The sequence below is a fragment of the Cyanistes caeruleus genome, chromosome 9, assembly GCF_971803275.1.
Source record: "Cyanistes caeruleus chromosome 9, bCyaCae1.hap1.1, whole genome shotgun sequence".
Taxonomy (NCBI): Eukaryota; Metazoa; Chordata; class Aves; order Passeriformes; family Paridae; genus Cyanistes; species Cyanistes caeruleus.
The window spans coordinates 27,674,971-27,689,829 of NC_141709.1; the positions used below are offsets into that span (position 1 = coordinate 27,674,971).

At 38.4% G+C, this 14,859-nt stretch overlaps 1 protein-coding gene across 12 annotated transcripts in view; it reads right to left on the bottom strand.

Annotated features, from left to right (window-relative positions):
- LOC111933065 (BEN domain-containing protein 5) overlaps positions 1 to 14,859 on the bottom strand; it is an 887,514-nt gene that overhangs the window by 327,581 nt on the left and 545,074 nt on the right. For 6 of the 12 annotated variants that reach the window (XM_086842546.1, XM_023932446.2, XM_086842553.1 and 3 more), the window contains 4 exons: positions 14,312 to 14,445; positions 12,278 to 12,653; positions 5,928 to 6,076; positions 1,220 to 1,433 (listed from right to left, as the gene is read on the bottom strand). The exons of 2 other annotated variants lie outside the window; for them this stretch is intronic. In XM_086842546.1, the coding sequence (XP_086698672.1) occupies positions 1,220 to 1,433; positions 5,928 to 6,076; positions 12,278 to 12,653; positions 14,312 to 14,445 (873 nt within the window). The remainder of the gene's footprint in view (positions 1 to 1,219; positions 1,434 to 5,927; positions 6,077 to 12,277; positions 12,654 to 14,311; positions 14,446 to 14,859) is intronic. 4 more of the 12 variants (XM_086842547.1, XM_086842550.1, XM_086842549.1 and 1 more) reach the window with 3 other exon arrangements.

The window sequence follows — 14,859 nt, forward strand, 5'->3', positions numbered from 1 at the left end:
TCAGCTACATGTGCAAGGATTGTACCTAAAGACCCCAGACAGAACTAGAAAACCTGCATGGAACAGCTTCCACATATAGTTTTGAAGCAGATCAGTGAAAAAAAAACAAACAAAAAAAAAACAAAACCATGTCTTTTACACATTTCTTATAAACTAAGAAAGATGACAGTACGGAGATAAGTTTCCAACTTTTCCCCACACAACACAGACACAGACACACGCACACACTCAGAGAGGAATCGTGTTTCTTACTCCAAAACATGGTATTTTCATGGCCGATTACAACACCTCTTAATGAGTTCACAGTTAAGAGCACATAGCAACTAAGAACAGGAAATGCAGAATAATGAAGCTCTACCAAATGGGGAGGTTTATTTCAGCCCTACTGCAATTTAGTATGGACACAAAACCTAAAAACCCAATTTCAGTATATATTCCATGAGGAACCAACTCAGTTCTGACTCAAAAAGAAGCTTGAAATACCAAGAGAGACAGAAATGATGCAACACAGGCATGATGATACAAAGGGACTGAAATTCACCATTCAGTTTAAATAAAGGAAAAGGCCTCCTCTCTCTCTCTCAAAGTACTACACACATGGACTCAGGCTTGCAGTTACTGAAAGCGTCATTGCAATTTTCCCTACCAGATGAGGTCAGCGATTTACACTTCCTGTCCAAATTCCAATTCAAGTCCAACAATTAATTTTTATTATTTCCATTTTCTTCACTTAAAAGGGTAAAACTATTCTTTCTTGCCCTTGAAGGTATGCGTATTTTTATAGTCACAGCTATAATGGTTTCTGTGCCTCATGCCAGAGCTGGTTATGTTCTGGATGAAAGAACGTGGTAAAGCTACTCTCAGTCTTGTTTAAAGGAATATATGCACTTTAAAAAATCAGCATGTTATAAATGAATTCTAGAACAACATGTTGTTCTCCAGGCTCAGAGTCCTGCCCTGCAAGTGGTCTAAAGTGATGATCTTTTCAAACCTTACTGAAGTCAATGTAAAACTCTTCAGCTGTGGAGGCCTGCACTGTGCACAGCTATTGCAATGTGTTTTACTGTTCCTGGGTACATATACACTTCACAATGCAATAGCAATCTGAATTACAGTTTTTAATCAGTTAATTTTAAATGAGCTGAAAAGAAGCATCTTTCAACTCGGTGATTAATGGTTAAACTCCAAAGCAGGAAGCAAAAGTTTTCAAATAACCTACCTCTGACAATGCTTAATTTGTGAGGTGAGAGAGGTGGCTTGGGAACGGCATCTTTCTTTTTTTTGGTTGCAACTCCTGTGACACTTCTGTTCTTGAGAACATCTGTTCCCCAAATCATAACCGCTAGATTTTTTGTATACTTTGAATCTCCTTGTGTTACTTGCAGCTGGTGCCATTTCTCCTCATCTACCCAAATTCCACTGCCAAGATGGACCTAGAAGGTAGTAATAATAACAACTTATCTATGGTATGTAGCACACAACAGTATCCAAGTGCTGTAGGAACATTAATATTAGGAACTAAAATAACAGTAATTAGGGCTGAACAAACCCATTTTGCCTAACTCTGAAACTTTTCCAACTTTGTGGGTCGGGGAGTTCAAGTCAACCTCAATACAAAATATAGTTCCTTTTAGCAATCTCTACTTTCCCCCCCCACATAACCTCTCTCCTGAAAGGCTGTGGTCAGGAACAGATTGAAGAAGGAAACAGTGAACACATCCAGTATTATAAAATTATGCACAGCATATAAACCAAGCAGTTGCACCAGCCTAATTCAGGAGCAAGATGAAACACTTTCCTTCAGCTAAAACAGACTTTACCCAAAGCATATTCCAGAGGCAGTAGAGAGGAAATTACTTCCTAAGTTGTATTTTGTACCTGTTGGCAAGACCCAGGCTGATTGTTTAAAGTAACTGGAAGGGGAGAAAGGATTTTGAGAGCTTCAATTTCAATATAAGCCAGGAGAGTTTGGAAGCTTTGTAAAACTTCCAGGTCTAACACAAAGTGTGTCTGTCATGTACGATCAATGTAAATGCACCACATGAATACTGTTTTGTGGTTAGGCAACGACCCATTGCAGCAACATCATAAACTTTCCATTATCTGAACAATGGGAAGTTGAGGTATTTCACTGAAGGAGTAAAGCAGGATAATATGGTATTGGGAAATGCAGTGTGAAGCCAGTGGACAGTCTCTAAAAGGAAGATGCTTAAGCCTGGTTTTGTTTATTAGTCTTGCACAGCACTGACTGTGCTTGCCTGTCTCCCACAGGGACACCCTACGTCGCTACCCCAAGATTTCCAGTGCTCCAGTCTTAGGACAAATGCAGGACAGGAATCCCAGCAGCATCCTTAGGCTGCCACTACACATTTGAGCTGATAGTCCTGACACTCAGGACACCTCCAAGCAACAGCACGGAGGTAACTCCACAAGTAACCAGCACAAGTCTGACACAAGTGCAACCAGGACACACAGGCTGGCCCTGCGTGGAACCACAAGTACTTTGTACCCTGAATGTCCACGCTCCAGTTCCTGGAGTACAGTGCAGACTCCTGAGCTACCTCTGCACACAGCAAGCTTTGTTCACATGGTGATGGACTTCACTCGCTGGGTCACACACTTGCTCTCATCAAAAGAAGCTCAGGTGTGACCCACACCTCCCAACTGCTGATCAGAGCTCACTGCACTTACCTTCAGACAATCTGGACAAGTGCAACATTCCAAACTATTGGATTGCTGCATAGCCAAAATCTAGCTTTGATTAGACCTGGTCCAATAGGGGTTCTTTCTGTAACATTAACACTTAAAAAAAACTTTCGCCCTTCTTATGATTAAAAAAAAAATCCTGTCAACAAAATCCCATAGCAAAACTACATCAGAAGACTGCCTTAACTGCTCTGCCCTTAGTTTTCTGTGGTTTTACTCATTTTATCTGGCTTTACATAAACTGTGCTGCTACCCACACAAATCAGAGCAGTATCACAGAAGTCCCATTAAATGCAATGAAAATTGGACAAAGCTACTGTAAAATTTTATATACCAAACATTTTACTGCCTGTATTCCACTGAATACCATTTTTCTTTAAATGGAAACCTGCTTTAATTATTAATGAGGACTATAACCCCAAGAAATTTTTTATTACAATGGCATCCTTCAAAAGCAACTAGATGTTTAAAAACTTAAATAGAGTAATATGACTGGTTTGGCTACAAGCCATGTTATATATGTTTTATATATATATATATATATATACATATTAAAGGAAACTCTACCTTCCTTAAAGCATAAAACATGCAGTAAGCTGCCTGTACTGCAAAATCTTCTCCACTAAAGGGATTCTAAGATGCTTTTCACAAGTCTTCCTGGACAGAAATTCAACTAGTAATAACCACAACACAACACTCCTTTTTTTTCATTTTTCTCTGTTGTTGAGCCTCTCCATAAATAACTTTTAAAAAAGCACACTCTTTTGGTGTTCTTTATATATTTTGTAAGGCAACTTCAATGAGAAGTGAGCTGTCTGTGCTCAGAAAATAATCTTAGTGCATCTTTAAATTTAGTTATTTCTGGTTAGATCTTGGAAAAGTTCTCAGGGAAAATGTTTGAAAATAACTAAGATTTTCTATTTACCTAGAAAATAACTAGGATTAGAAATGTTATGACATACCAAATTTTGGATGTCTATATTACATTAGTTGTAGGGACTGTTGTACTTGATTAAAAATCCAATTCCTCTCTGCCAAAATAAGGGTTTGCCTTTGCCAAAGATTATTTAGCCTCTTAAGATACTACATTATTCATTAGCTTGAAGTTACTCAAAAGAAAAGAACAAGTTACAGAAAAAAATTTTAATATTTATGCTTCAGATAGACAGTCTCTTCTTTTAACATGCTTCATTTATTAAAAAAGCAATTGCTGGTATGAAACACCTATGGAAACAGCAACTACATGACAGACAGCCACAGCCACGGCAATCTTATGTCTCCCTTTTTCTATTTCTAGCAGTGTTACGGTGAGGAATTCAATCTGCCCGTGTCTCAGTTTACCTCTCTACAACAGGCCTGGTACTGTTTCCTATCAATCCCAAAGCTCTGGGAAGCTTACTGTACTCCACACTCAGAAGATGTTCCCTTCTTGCTGGAAGAGCTGCCCCATGAGCCAGACTCTTGTCTTGATGAAATCAATGGGAAATTTACTCCCAATTTTAGTGACTGCGGGATCAACCTTCAAGCGCAATGCAACAGAGACAGCAGCGAACTCAAAGCAACGCTCACCAGCGTGGCTGTGCTAACATCTGCAATAGATCTAAAACATGCCTCAGAAGATGAGATCTTTTTTTTTTTCTTTCTTCTTCTTTCTTTTTTTTTTTTTAAATGAATGGCATAGGCTCTTTTTCAGTGACTCCGTTTTCCCTCTGGAGGGAAGAGATTTATCTGCTTTGAAAGAATCCTACTAAGATCAAATCTGGTGCCACAAAGGGCAAGATTTGTAAAAAAAAGTATTTCAAATACTCTAGTGGTGCATATCAATATAGGAATACTGAAGTAAAGCCATAAATAAAGAAAACTGAAGAAAACTACCCTCCAACAACTCCAAATACATCATTAGTTCACATTTTTTGGCACCTGAGCTGGCTGTAGACCCAGTAAATAGAGAAACCAAGGACCAAAACTACAAAAAATAATTAAAGAGATACTAATATCTGTAAAGACAGAAAACTTCGGCAAAAGAAGTGCAAAGAAGCTGACAGATGAAAAAAAGGGTGCAGGAAAAGCTGCATACAAATACTAAAGGATGTGCCCTATCCCACAGACCTTAAGTGGAAGAGAAGGAGGTAAAGAAAACTCGTACAGTAATACGCCCTAAGTATTCATTGCACAAATTCACACAAAATAATCAGTCAAATTACATATTTAAATATATTAGGCAAGAAAAGCTATCTGAACCAAACACCTGTCAAAGTGTCAAGATTCTACTGTTTTTCATGTACATTCTGCCCTCAATAATTACGTTGAATTCATCTTCAAGAGGGACAGACATTGTGTAGTCAATCTTTTAACACAAATCTGAAAATGCAGTTTCATGCTATATTCCATCAGTAATTCCACTGTACAGCAAAGCCAGAATGGATGTTTCCTCCTTAAGGGTTCTCAGATTAGGGTACCAAATGCATCTATATACACCAAGAAACAGGATCTGCACAGGAAATTCTGAAGGACTTAGAGTTTTGTTTAAGAAACATTACATTTATTTAATGATAATGAAATCAGCTGTAAAACCAAGCTTAGATAGATGAACAGTTAATGTGTTAAACGTAGAAATCTGACAAGCTCTCAGTCAAGTTCTGGAAAACTAGAGCTAGATGGTATTTCAGCAACTTCACAGTCTCTGGAAAGTAGCACTACATCAGCTCAATTCAGTGGCAATGCTCCTACCAACATCAAGGGAGCCCATTTTCCTTCCACAGTTCATAACTACCTCCTGCACTCTAACCCAAACATGAGGGCTTCTCTGCAATATGACTACAGCACATTATAAACATTAAAAACCTTTTAGGAAGAAGTGTTTTGGTTAAGTAGACTCATGTAACTTTATAATGTGGGTTACTGACTTTGGTCAATATTTGGTGTATTTATGGATGTCACCAAATGAAGACTATGTCAATTTGCCTGTGCATGCATATTTAATAACTATATTCCTCATGTTGCACAGCCTTCAATGTTCTCACCACTGAGGATATTTTTCTATGCTCTTCATATCTGTGTAATTTCACAATTCTCCTCAGCATAACAGCACACCTTCATGAAAACTGAGGAAGCTTGTACAAGCTGCTACCATCCAAAACCCCCACAATCATGAAAATTCCACAAGAACATCACCAGATGGACATTTAAAAATTACTCATGCTATATTTAATATAAAATACCTTTCCATTCTCGAGAATATACTTGTCCATTACTGGAACAGGGGCAGGGTAGTACGTTGATGTATTTGCTTCCTCACTGAAGGTCTTCTGTACCTCAGGTTCGGGCTCAATAGATTCAGGTTTTACTTTTTCAACCTCAATGGCAGGTCCTAGACAGTTAAGAAAAGAGAGCTGTCTGCTATCCCAGAGAACATGAAATCAATCCCTTCATCACCCATGATTAGCATAAAATAACATATTAGTCATGTTCATTTTGAAGTTAGAAGTAATCTAAACCAAAATCCTACTGCTGAACGTCAATAGCTAAAAGCAGGATAAGTATTCCTGATTTATAAACATTAAAATGTTTAATTTTAATTTAAGTGTTTAATTTTATTCCTAAAGCATAAGGACAATTACAGATATGGGTAAGATTTCTTCAATGCACACTAAGGAAATTATATTAAAATGACACTGAAATTAAAAACCAAAAGCAACAATAGTAATTCTTCAAATAAGAATTGCTATATAGTTGCATAGGAACCTGCATAATTTACTGTGATAATTACATAAATTATCCACACAATTACAAATTTTATAGAATTCCAAAATCTCTTTAGATATAACAGAGGTGTGTAAAAATTGTGAGGATCTGCAGAAATGCTATGAAGGAAACAGGCTCCTTACACTGAAATATCATGCACAGAAAGAATATCAAAGGTTAAAAAACCCCACATAAGTTAGAGTTTTGATCGTCCAATCCATCCAACACTGATTTTTATTTTTAATGCAATCAACAAAAATTAGGCACAAATTAAACAATGGACTACTACTAAATATATGTTTGAGACTTAAAAGGGAGATAATTATTTTGTCAATCATCAACTTTTCTTTTCCAGATCCAAGTTATGAAATGTTCCTAAAAGGACAGAAGAACAAACTAAAAATGATTTGTGAACTGGATTTCATGACTCCATTCATTGCAGGGGTTCCACCAGAAGTCTAGGCTACAGCCCCAAGCCTATCAGTGTCCCTTGGTGTGTGGCTCTAGGATCCCAAGAAGCTCCGGCAGGCACTGAAGTTCCATGCAGGGCTGGTGGCTCCACAGCACAGCAAGGCTGCCAGATTAGACCCTGGACACCATGGAAATACCCCATGTCCAAAACTCTAAGGATGAACTCACCCACTTGTCAGTGTTAGATTGTAGCAGGCTGTTGCTGAGAGCACTGCACCACTCTGCAGCCCAGCCCTGACATCTTCAGCTGGTGACAACTCAATCATCATGTCACCCTTCAGCTCCCTGCTCATGTTTGTGCACACAGACCCAGCCCTGAACTGATCCAACTCTGCAAGTCACACTGGCACCACAGCTCAGGTCTTAGTCACGCATCTTAAATAGTTCCTGTGCCTGGAACAAGCACAGCACTCTTCCCTCCTACTTTGTTCAGATTCATTTAGAGATTATTACACAGCCATAGCAGTGCTTCCTCCGTTGTCAGCATTTGACATTTATCCTATAGCTTATCCTACACCTACATAGCCAGCTAAATGTTCTCAGCTGGCTGCCACTCCACGCTCGCCAGTGACTAAAAGTTGTCTTGGCAACTCAGACAATCCTACACTGCAGTGCCACCAACAAGAGGGTTTTAAGAGCCAGCCCCAGTGCAAGCATGGCACAAACAGAGAAATCACACAAACATCCCATTTGCATTTTCATTTCATAGTGATCTTAGTAAGCACCTCTACTACCATGAATATACAATGGTGCAGCCAAGACAAACTGACTCAACCTGAGTTTACAATCTTTACAACTTGAGACTCTAAAGCTGATTCAGACTGGGGGGGAAGACCTGAACTGGTTAAAGCACCCAAAACCTGCCCACAGCATGGGCACAACTGAACAAGCAGATGCAGGGATGTAATTGCCAGTGGGACCTTAAGGAGTCATCTCTGAAGCTGTTACTTAGAGAAAACATTCATCAACAAAGAGCTATTTTCTTATACTTTGAAAATCACTTTGAGGAAGACACCTAAGTCTAACCACCTTCTTCCTAGCAGGAAACATTTATTTCCCTTTAAACACTTTTACTAGTCCCTATTTATAAGTCTTTCACTGTTTTTAGTCATATATTGACACAGCTGGAATTTGGTTTCCAGAGCTTCCCCAAGGAAAAAGCTCATTAAAGTCCACAACCACAACTCTCACAGGTCAGAATACCTCTGCTCCAATTCATGCTTTACTGCTTGCTTAGAAGTCACCAAAAGGAAGCCTTTAAAATCTCTTTTTTATATTCTGGATTTTGATTCCCAAACAGAAACCTGCCTCTAACCAGGCAGTCTCCACAGCCACTTCCATAACTTCCACTAAGCTCAGTGTTTTCCACCCTGTGTGCTGTGAATTGCACAGGTAACCTGCAGTTCTGCCTGCTGGAAAACAGAGCAGTGTGCCCATTCCACCACACTCCAAGTTCCCCCTCTCTGCATCTTATTTTAAAGATGATGAATGGGACATATAAAAATATTTACCTCTATCTAGAGGCTTAAGAATGACAGCATTTATGTAATAAGGATCAGGAAAAAAAAAAAAAAAAAAAAGACAATTTTCAGAATGCAAGAAGGAAACAAATGTTTTATTGTAAAATCTTTCTCAATCTGACTGCAGATTTTTTTATAATGTCCAAGAGGCCAGAAAATTCAAATCAGGATGAAGAGGTAGAAGGCTTCCCTTTACCATCCCTTTTCCTCAAAAATGTATCTTAGGCTACATGCTACTTCTAAAATTAGTAAGAAAGTAAAAATAAATTGACTGATAAAGTGGTCAGCATACATTTGTAAGCAGTAAGTTTTTTTACATAGCCTACCAGAATTTGAAACAAAACAAGACAAGTTGGAGAAGTGGTAATATTGGTACTTTCTGTACTTCACAGAAACCTTGAGCCTTTTTTTTGTTTTTGCTTTTAAACATCAAAAACATCAAAAAAGCCAAACAAATCTAGGAAAGCTGAAAACCAGTAATTCCTGACATGTGGTAAGACACAAATCCCACTTCATTCTCCCTACTCTGGTGTCAGTCCCAAGACACTGTAAACTGGATCACTGAAATTAAACTAGGATTAAAAATAAAACCTTGGGGGTCTGTGTGCACGTGCTGATGAATCCATGTTTCTGAATAAATGTGAGTATATTCCCTGGCTTTGGAGCAACACTAATTCTCAGCAAAATAACATGAAAATGAAGAAATAACCAGGGAGCTAAAAACACCCAAGCATTATCCTTATACAACTTTGGTACTTCTGACCACATTTCCAGCCACAGGAAACTGCACAGATCTTGCCTGGGATACAGCTATTCTTTTAAGAAGTTATTGAAATTCTTCTTCTGCAATCCGAGGGCTATTTAAAGTCCCTACAGGGGAGAGTCAGTTATTTAATTCTTTATATTATCTTGCTCTCTATTGATTAAAAAAAAGGGCCAAATTAGGTGCGTTTTCAGGTGCAACAAAACAAACTGCAAAAGCCTACAGTTGGCTGCAAGGCTTCAAATTCCCCAAGTGGACAAGGCAGGAGACTGCACACAGTATTCCAGGAGCTCAAGAAGGACACCATAACCTTTTCCATAACAGCCATCACATTTTTCCACTGCTCTGGTCCCTAGAGCCCCGGTGAAATGCCTGCCTTCTCCAGGGAAGGATCTGCTGGGAAATAATATACTAAAATCATGAAGATGATATTCAGCATTTCTCCATGGATCAGTACTGATTTCACTACTGTCACTTGCCACAGCTGCTTCCAAGGTTCTTTTGTGACAAACAGCAATCTGGTGTCACCATGAGGAAGATGAACCTCCTCACTCCTGCCACAGAAGTGGCTCCAGTTTGGTAGCAGAGCTGAAGGCCTGAGTCTCAAGTACAATACGTTGACTTCCAGCTCCTCACTGAATTGAACAAGTTGATAGGAAATTAGGAGACTGACTACTTGACTGCACGTTAGCTCAAGAGGCTGTTCTATATTTGATCTGCAAGTTTAAAATGGCAACAGGCACGCATTTCCCACAGCTGCAATTCATCAGCACAAACCAGCTGTCATCTCATGCAAAGAAATCACAAGTCTCTAAGGTGAAACAGAAATGCAATTAGTTTGCATTAAGTCCAGCCTGCTAGAAGTGCAGTGTAACATAAATTACACGTAATTTGAAACTCTAGGTTTAAGAGATCACTGCAACTGCAGATGAATTCAGGATGTAATTTATTTTCAGAACAATTTTCAGAGATTATTCACATACCCAAACATACCTCATTTATAAGCTGGAAAAGTAAGGAAGACTAAAAAAGTCTTTACATATCTATTCTTGATTAAAAGTAGTACTTTTTCATACTGTCATCAGACTCTCTAATTTAGAACATGCTGAAGATGTCTCCCTTGCTAATTATTCATAAGTTTTGTATTGATCTTTCTAGAACATGGTTGTTTCTCTGCTGTGAATGAGGCTACAAGGAAAAACAACAGAGTAAGCAACAGTTAAAACACCGAGTCTTAGGAAATATAAACCCTGTGAAGGACAAAGCCAGCACAGCCAAATTCTACCTTTACCATAATATAAGGTTCCTTACAAGTAATAATAACAAGGGATTTTTTTTTTTTTGGAAGTATCATATAGCTGATATTTTTTCCAGGTATGTGATTAAATTTAAAGAGCTTGTCTTCAGTGTAATTTGGATTTGTTTTGAGTTGTCAGACTGATACATACAATAGAAATTCATGCCCAATATTTAGAGAAGATTCAGTATTTTTTTTCCAGAGTTTCTTTTCCTCTTTTATTTTTTTTTTTCATCCTAAGAAAATTCTTTATTTGTCTGAAGCAAAAAAATGCATCTTCTTTTTCTTAAAGTGAAAGAAAAGAGACAGAATTCAGTAGCTGTCTTCATTTCACTGCTGGTCTCACCACTCCAACTGCTGTCAAGTCTACCAACTAAATTGGTACTTTACGCTGTTCAGCCCCATTGCCTACCAACATCTGGCTCGTGCTCCATTCCCATAAATTCCAGCTAACTACTTGCAGATGAAGAAACATCTTTCCATCCAAGGAAAATTTTAGAAAGCTCAGTGGAATCTCCTGCCAACCACATCATGTTTTTCAGGCTGCGGCAACCTTGCCTATTTAGTTTTATTTAGAAAGTTAACTAGAATGTTGATGGTAAGTAACGACATTTTAATTATGCACAGTGTAACAATGATGAGCATTCACAATCAGACACCCAGTTTAGGTTGTGGGACACTCCAAGAACTTGGCTCCAAGGGTGTGGGCACACCTGAACACATGCTACAGCACAGGCACATGCTCTCTCAGGTCCAGCTCTGTACGTGAGGGTAACTCAGACCCACATGCAAATTGCATGCACTCGTTCCAGTCCAGGAAAAGAGCCAATATCCAACTGACATGCAAAAATTAAGTTTCCAGATACACAAAGGCAGACGTAAGAACAGCATGCTAAGTTTGGATGCATAGATTTCAAACAAGTTTCAGTCACCGAGCAAATCTTCAACACAGCAGTACCACATTCTAATCACAAATAAATGTAATTAGTCAAATTTTTGAAGGTATTCCAAGGGTATCATCTTCAATGAAAAGGATGAACTTTTTATTTTGTCTTTTTTTCCCATTTATTCCAACATAATGCTTAAATAATTGTTATAAACCCAAACAAAGGAGCAATTGACCCAAGATACTTAAAACTGAAATCCAAATTACAAAAACCTGCATTTTGCAACAAGTGTTGATAAATGGGACACTAATACGAAGTTTTTTTAATTATGCTTTAACAATCCATTGTTTTTCAAATAGCATGGCTGTTTAAAGCCACTGCTAAAACTTCAGGAATATATCACATTCTAATAAGCTGCTAATGGGAAGAGGGGTCAGAAAATGGAAGGTAACATAGTCACATAACAATAAACAAAATCCCTAACTGCAAAGGATAAATTAGTTTTAGCCCAACTATTCATTCCAGCACCTTTTCTTTTCTTTTTTTTTTAATTTTTTTTTTTTTAACTGGAACATATTGGTATATTTTGCAAATGATGCTTTATTAACTTTTCCAGCATATATTGGAAGGTCAGAGACTCTTTATAATACAGCTGCTTAAAATGGAACTCTGGTTCAGCCATACCAGCACAAAGACCTCTAGTTTTTAAAGAAAACCCCAGACGTACATAGCATACAAATTTGACACGTTGTACAGCCACAGCAGAAAACCCTTTTAACATTCAATGTCCAGTTTAACAACCACTGCTATTCTTCAAATACATTTCCATTACTATTGATCACAACTGCAAAACTCATTCAAACTAGTCCCACTTAAGTCCGGCACTTACCACTACCTAGTCTTAGGAGCAGTACATCCTGAAGCCTCCTGTTCAAGTCTCTGAGCTCTTTCATTTCTGAAACGAGTGCCCCATACTCCTTTAGCTTCTTTGCCTGTTGCACAAGCTGTCTCCGCGTTCTCTCAAGCTCCTGTTGAATGTGTCTCATTTCTTCCTGCTGCTGCTGGTAACTCCTCAGCAATTCCTCATAGAGAATCCGAGGAACTACGGCATCGTCCATATTGTTCATGCCTTCTGTAGCCTCCATAAAAGCCTCCTCAGGGCTGGAAGTATTACTGAGACTCATCCCGTTCTGTTTTTCAAGGCGAGCAACAACTGCTTCAATGCTTTTGTGTGTACCTTCACTTTGTTTCCTCCCATCTTGTCTCTGCACGTTACAATAAAAAACAAATAAATTAGGAGAGCAGTAAGACATAATAAAATCAAAATTCTACAGTCTTGGGAACTATTAATATTCTTGTTCTCCAAAAAAACTAAGACAAATCCAGTCTGCAAAAATATTTTGCCTAACAGTTTCTTATGGATGTAACATATAGCATAACTAACATGCAACTGTAACTCAGCTAAATGCAGGTACAAACTTCTGAGGCAGTTACAGTCCTTCCTGAATTTGTGCAACACTTACAAAGGCAGTGTATATAGGTCACTTGATTCTGTATCATTAATTTCTTTTTTAAAAAGTGAATCTAGATCTCTTTTTCTTTAAAGTTTACCCTGAACATTCAGATTTCTGACAACAACTGATTTTCTGATAAGAAGGAGAAAGAATCAACTGTGTGCTCCATTTGTCACCTGTGACGACATCAGAGGTGAAAGCAGCATAGGCACAAAGCTGTTCTGTGAACTGAGGGCTTGTCCTTCCCACACTTTGGGAGACAAAACCTTCTCTCACTATCCCTACAGCACGTTCACCCAACTGCCTGATGCAAGTGACAGAGTTAACACTATCAGCAAACACTGAAAGGGATTTGAAAACACTGAAGCTGGAGACAGAATATATCATCCAGCCTCATCTTCCTTATCAACTGATTCCTTCTATATTAGTTCTGCATTGCAGAGGCTTCAGGGCCTGGGAACTTTCAGTGGAATTTTACCTTCAGTCATCTGCACAAACCCTACAAATTAAATCACATCACTTTCCTGGGGCCTGGATAGTGGGATTAATGTGTGACAGTACAGGTAAAGTGACTAAGTTTTACTGGCCAAATAAGAAAATGCATTTGAACTTCCAAGAAACTGCAAGGAAAGCAAATGCAACTCATAGATTAGAGGTGAGAAGCTGACACTATCAAATTCCCATATCACAATATCTATGAGTAATGTGGCAGAAAATAAAATTATTTGATGTTACACCTGCTCCATTCATGTTCTAAAAAATAATTTAACAATTAAAAAAAAAAGCTGGCCCATCACAAGGAAATGCACTAATATCACTCCTGCAGCTGCAAAACACATGAAGCCGCAGAGCAACATCTCATTCTAAAGGCTTGCAGACTTTTAAAGAAATAATTTAATATCAAAAAATAAATACATTTCCATATTGGGATTCTGGCATTTGAACCTAAAAAGGCAACTGAGAGTTACAATGGAGTGATACAGTCCTGTCAATTCTTCTCAGTCACTGCTGTAGATGGGCAGTCTCAGAGCACCCCTCCCAATTCCAAACAAGCAGTGAGCAATATGTCACAAGTGCCACCACAAACAGCTGGCACAGTTAAGTACTGGTGACTTCTAAAGCATTCTGGGCCAAAGTGGAAGAGCATTGGTGCACCAATCTCAGATGGCAGTTACACTGTGCAGACAGTATACACAGGAAAACGTTTCACTGCACTTAAATCAGGTTTTGAAAACCCATACCCCACCCCCACTCACAATGTGACCCAATTTCACCAAACACACTATTTTAAGGGGATCAAAAGCAAGCCTGGAATTCTTAAGCTAGGATATTTGTATATGCCCCAAGCACTTGCAAGAAGGATTAAAAAAAAAGGAGAGATAAAAACAAAACCAGAAAGACTTCAGTACCTTACTGTGTCTAAGCTCCACATCTTCTTCCCCATAATCTGTAACCTCCCCAGCTTCTTCTATGTGATTGAGAGAGAGTTTGGGGATTTTAATTTTCTTCTGCATCACACTGTTCTCAAGGTCAGTTTTGTCCTCTAAAATGTATATTAAAAATAAGGTTTTGTTACATTAATCAGCGTTCCTACTTTGAAATACTACACAACTTAGGCAAGACCAGTTAGAAAAACCCAACCTCCCATGCTCCAATCCCCGCATAATACCATGATCAAATTAGCCCACGGTGTAAATCCACTGATGCTTACTGGCAATTCTAAAGTTTCAACTGGGGATCAGTCTGGCCCAACACACAAATAAATACTGAAAAATGCCAAGCTAAATTCAAGCAATCAAAATTGTTGATGAGTGGCTTGTACTATCACCAAAGTAAGAGTTGAAGAGGCTGTAAATAAAACTTCCTAAAAACCATCTGTATTGCTTTAAATCATGTTTACCAATGGTATTTTCATATTCATAATCCACTGCAGTTCAAACTCTTATTAGAGTTAAAG